Source organism: Lipotes vexillifer, unplaced genomic scaffold, assembly GCF_000442215.2.
Source record: "Lipotes vexillifer unplaced genomic scaffold, Lipotes_vexillifer_v1.1 scaffold1145, whole genome shotgun sequence".
Classification (NCBI taxonomy): domain Eukaryota; kingdom Metazoa; phylum Chordata; class Mammalia; order Artiodactyla; family Lipotidae; genus Lipotes; species Lipotes vexillifer.
In genome coordinates, this window is record NW_006778097.1 from 305,411 (window position 1) to 310,848 (window position 5,438).

At 47.3% G+C, this 5,438-nt stretch overlaps 1 protein-coding gene across 1 annotated transcript in view; it reads left to right on the plus strand.

The window, feature by feature from the left end:
- Positions 1-5,246: 5,246 nt before the first annotated feature.
- LOC103068417 (C-X-C chemokine receptor type 2-like) overlaps positions 5,247-5,438 on the plus strand; it is a 2,182-nt gene continuing 1,990 nt past the window's right edge. Inside the window, exon 1 of the mRNA XM_007451432.1 lies at positions 5,247-5,430. Coding sequence (XP_007451494.1) covers positions 5,247-5,430 — 184 coding nt within the window. The remainder of the gene's footprint in view (positions 5,431-5,438) is intronic.

The window sequence follows — 5,438 nt, forward strand, 5'->3', positions numbered from 1 at the left end:
GTGTCCCCTGCATCGGCAGGCGGACTCTCAACCACTGCGCTACCAGGGAAGCCCGGATAAGCATATTTTGATACATGTTAAGAAACGTGTCCAAGGTCAAAAACTGTTAAAGGAAAGTCGACGTTTGAATCATGGTCTGTCTGCCTCCAAAGCAGGGGTTTCTGGGTCCCTCGTGAGGATTTCTGAGTTCATTCAGGAGAGTGTCCTCAGCTGGGGTCTCACCTGCTCACTCTCCAAGGTTCCTCTCTGGCTTCCACCAGAGGCTGGCAACCAGGGCTGAGAGGTCTGCACCCCCAGGACACACCCCTGTCAAGTCCTGCCGTTACCTGACTGTCTGCCTGGACCCAGTGTCACACTGACATTCCTTCCCCTCTCCTCTCATCCTAGATCACTGTTGGGTTCCAGAACTCTCTCAATTGGTCACAGTTTTGGTTGCGTGTACCAGACAACTCCATTTGGACTGGGCTTAACAACAAGGATAATTTATTGGTTCATGTAACTGAAAAGTACACAGAGAAGAAGACCTCTGGGCACGGTATGTTCAGGGCCCTGGCTCTGTTTTTCTGTGATTGTCTCTGTTCTGTCCTCCTCCAAGTGTTAGTTTTTGTCTCTGGATTGTTTTGCCATTTATGGTAGCAAAGTGATTTGCAGCAGCAACAAGACTACATACTTGCTTTTCCACAGTCATTAAACAACCATCCTGAACTTGGCTCTGAGTGGGATCATCTTAGGTCACATACTTGCCCTTGAACCTGTCACTATGGCAACGGGGACCATCACCGGGGAGAGGGGTGAACCTTCTCCACCTCCCTTGCCTCTACTTTGGTCCCCAGGTCCAAGTGGATCCTTCTGCAGGGATGAGAAGAGATGCTGATGCTGGCCTCAAAGCTGACAAAGGGACGAAATAGATATCCTTACAACTATATAGTGTTGTTCACATGGTCTTGCATAGAAGCTGCCATTTCTAAAAGAGAATGGCAAGAACAGGCCTCTGCATTTTGCCAGAGGACTGGCATTTGGGCTGCACATGTCACAACAATTTTTGTGGCACTGGATGTTCTGCACAGAATGGAAAAATGCTCTCCCATTAGGAACATTATAGATCCATTTAGGAGGGAGCCGTTATAAGTGGAAAGTGACATACGGAAGATACGTTGGGTGGGCGAACTTGCTGGAACATTTTCAAGTGGGTAAAATTTTATTCCAAGCACATTTGCATGTGCCTTTCCCCCTCCTTCAGTGAAATTCTCTTTCCCACCATGAAGGGAAAGATTCTTTTCAACTCTTGTCCTCCAGATCGTCTTCCCACTGGAGACCTAAGTTACCACTATTGCCACCCCCATGCTCATCCAGAGGGGCTGCTTCCCTTTTACTCCTCGGGTTTGAGGGAGTACCAGACCCTTCCCTAGGACCCCAGTGATTAGTTGAAATAGACTCGAAAGCTGAACCAACATGACTGAGGGCCTGGGAAAGCAGAAGGGAATTATACACGAAGAGGAGCTTAAAACCAGGTATTAGATCAGGCTGCTCTCTCCCTGGTCTTTCTCAATGGGTCTGCTCCTTGCAGAGACCTCCCTGTCCAGTGACTGCTGCCCCCTCGTGGCAAATACTCTCTCAGCTTGCATTGAGTGTGTATAGGCTTTTGCAGTACACAACTTGGGCAGTCTGTTTTCTCTTGTGTTCCCTATCTTCTGCTCCAGGAGCTACCTTTTCCCTAGATGATTAATAGGAGTAATGTCTGCTCCCTCAAGGGACTAGCCCATCTTCAAGTTCTTTCTAGTCTAGGCATCAGATCACAATTGGTCAATACCTGTAAAAGCAAAGCATGGGTAACCCCAGGGCAATTGTCTCCTTACACTTCCTGCTATTACTTATAAAGGATAAGAGAATCCAGGAGGAGAGCATGACTTAGTTTAAGAAATATGCTTGCCCGTGGCAGAATTGTAGGTACCAGTGCCATGATAAATTCAGCATTTATAGTAGGGGCAGGATTTACGCTTGCATAGGTTAGCACCAACTCTAAACAGTAGAGGATGGTTTGGAAAGGACAGGCAGACCAGCTCGGCTGTATGGAAGTGCAGCTTTCAGGCACACCTTATATAGACTGTGTGGCTTCAAGTGATAGACACCCTGAATCATGGTGGGGATCCACGATGCATGAATCAAAGGAGATATGACTAACATCATTTATTCTACAACCATTGAGTGAGCACTTACTCTGTTTCCTGGCAGAAAATTGGAGAGGGTCTCTGGCAGCCTACGGTCTAGTGGGACAGGCTGACTTGTAAACATATCATTACAGAACGATAGGCTTCACGTTATAATGGAGAAGCGACTAACGTACCAGAGGTAAAGCTAAGGGACAGACATTAGCTGCTGCGAGCAGCTGAGGCAGGTTCCAGAGATGCCATCCATCATTACTGAGAGTGGGGAGAATGACATGACCTCCACTCCTCCATTCACCGACTGCCTCAGCTCCGATGGTCTCCCTGTGGTCCAGCCAGATTTCCAGGAGTGGCCCCCAGCCTCAGGGCCATTCTAATCAACAATCTTGAGCTGGCAGTGGTTGTACCATGGAGCGACTGGCGGTGGAGGGGGTTTAGTTCTCCCTCCAAAGCTCCACCAACAAAGATTTTGCTTCAGCAAATGTTTCACAATTTTAAAAGGTATTTGAAAGCTGTTGAAAACTGTTTAGGGCGTGATTTCATGGACCAACAAGCTTTCTCCACCAAAGCTTGCCAAAGAAGTCTAGAGTTTAAGTAATTATTGTGTGCTTGCTGTCCAAACACAGGTCAAGTGCAATATTCTACCTCCTTCCCACTGGGCTGCCCCCTAGTCCTAGTGGAGGACTCCTACAAGGCCCTCCTACTTTGAATTCATTCTGAAGTCTCTACCATGCAAAGTCAAGTCTTTTGCCCTTTATTCATGTCAGGCAAGGTGGAAGCTTGCCTGGAAATAAATGGAAGTAAATGCAAGAAAAGGAAGACAGTAAAAGTAGTCATCCACAGAGTGGAGAGTTCAGATAATGGACCCTGAACTCCATCTTCATGCCTGGTTCCTCTGCTTGGACCTGTGGACCCTGGGAGTCTCTGATGCCCTGTGATCGCTTGACTTAACCTGTTCTCCAAATGTAGACATGGGCAGGGCTCAGGGAGGAGCTGGGCTGTGACGTGCCTTCCCTGTTTCATTTTATTAATCAAGTTCTCTCTCAGTGTTAAGTCACTCTGGTCTCTGAATTCCAGGCTCTTACAGCTGGACACACATGGCCAGTGACTCAGGTAGGAAGCCACCTCTGTTGGCCAGGACTTTCTTTGGGGCAGGGTGACTTGGTTTGACTGTATTTTAGAAAATGCATCCATTTGTCTGGGACCTGTGACTTCTGTTCAGTTGACTCCCTGCCTCCTCCCTTGCGACCGTGTATTCCACCCCGTCCTTATACATGGTGTCAAGGGGGCCGCAGCCGTCTCATCTCCTCCTTTCATACCTCTCCTTTTTACAGGGAAGAGGATGACTTTCCCCAATCTGATGTTTATTGCTTTGCCCTAAGACTTTGTCTTCTGTGAAAATGCAGTCCTGGCAGGGATATTAAAACGTGTGAATCGAAATGAACTCATAGAACCTCAGGCTTGGAAGCATCTCAGGGATTATTGACTCTGCTTCCCTAAATTTGGATGAGAAAATGGAAATCTGTAGAGGTAAAAGGACCCATTCAAGGTCATGTAACTTATTAATGACAGAATCAGGATGGAGTGAGGACTGGGTACCAGATACCCTTATTTCCAGTCTTGGTAACTTTTTATAGGTTTTCAGATTGCTCTCGGAAGAGCCCTGGGGGTTTTGTGGGGACCTCCATAGTGGCTGTCTGGATGGAGAGAGCGGCACACCCTCCCTCCCCAGTAGATGAGCTTTTATCTGTTTTACATATTGGGCTTCTGGTAAGATTTTGCTTCAGCAAATGTTTCACAATTTTAAAAGATATTTGAAAACTGTTGAACGATTCTGTGGATGTTTAGGGGGTGATTTCATGGACCAAGATGGGGGCTTCTCTTAAATGCTTACACTTCCTTTACACAGAGGACCCAAACATTTATTGCTCCCTTAGAGAAAAGGCTTAAAATACACCTTTATTTTTTGGCTGCGCTGCACGGCATGTGGGATCTTAATTCCCCAGCCAGGGATTGAAGCATGGAGTCTTAACCACTGGACCGCCCGGGAAGTCCTTTAAAATACACTTTAATGAAATCCATTGCTATCATTTTCTTCCCTCAGTAGATTTTAAAAAGGTTAAACAAGAATCAGGAAGGGAATTCCCTGGCAGTCCTGTGGTTAGGACTCAGCGCTCTCACTATTGGGGCCTGGGTTCGATCCCTGGTCAGGGAACTGGGATCTCACAGGCTGCACGGCACGTAGGGGAAATAACATAGAAAGGGACATCTGAACAGATGAAGACATCTGAGGAAGGTTTGCCTCCTTCCATTTTGCCTGATTCTGGCCCTCCCATGAATGTATAGGACCAAGCTGGTCCTCCCATCTGAATGCACAGACATGGCTGAGGATGGAGAAAGCCAAAGAGAGCACAGAGGCAGTATTATAGGTAGAGTCGATGCCGTTGTAAGGCCGACCAACAGCAGAGGTTTTTCCCTGTAGTCCATCTTATCCCACATTCAAGCCTCGGAGTTATGGAAAGCTGACAACACGGTGAAGCTGATCTCTAAAGCAGACCGAGATAGAGATGAAAGAAGGGATCTCTGGCTACCAAACTAGCAGAGAAGCAGAAGATATCCCAGTAACCACTATCACGTCCTTTTTAATTACTTACTTACATACTTACTTAATTTATTGGCCGCATTGGGTCTTCACTGCTGCACGGGCTTTCTCTAGTTGTGGCTAGCGGGGGTTACTCTTCGTTGTGGTGTGCAAGCTTTTCATTGCAGTGGCTTCTCTTCTTGAAGAGCTCAGGCTCTAGGTGTGTGGCCTTCAGTAGTTGCGGCACGTGGGATCAGTAGTTGTGGCATATGGGCTCTAGAGCTCAGGCTCAGTAGTTGTGGTGCGTGGGCTTAGTTGCTCTGCAGCATGTGGGATCTACCTGGACCAGGGCTCGAGCCCGTGTCCCCTGCATTGGCTGGCAGATTCTTATCCACTGCGCCACCAGGGAAGTCCTGTTATCACATCCTTGATGAGAGTGACTTGAATCTGAGTTACTAAATCACCTTTCCTTCCTTCTAATCTTTCAACCAGATCAAACCATGACTATCATCCTGAATGATTTATTTAATTACACTGATTTGTGGCAGTTGTTTGAGGATGAGTTTGCAAATTTCACTGGCACGCCACCCACAGAAGAACGTCATTATAGTCCCTGTAAGATGGACACTGAGACGCTCAACAAGTATGCCGTGGTCGTCATCTATGCCCTGGTCTTCCTGCTGAGCCTCCTG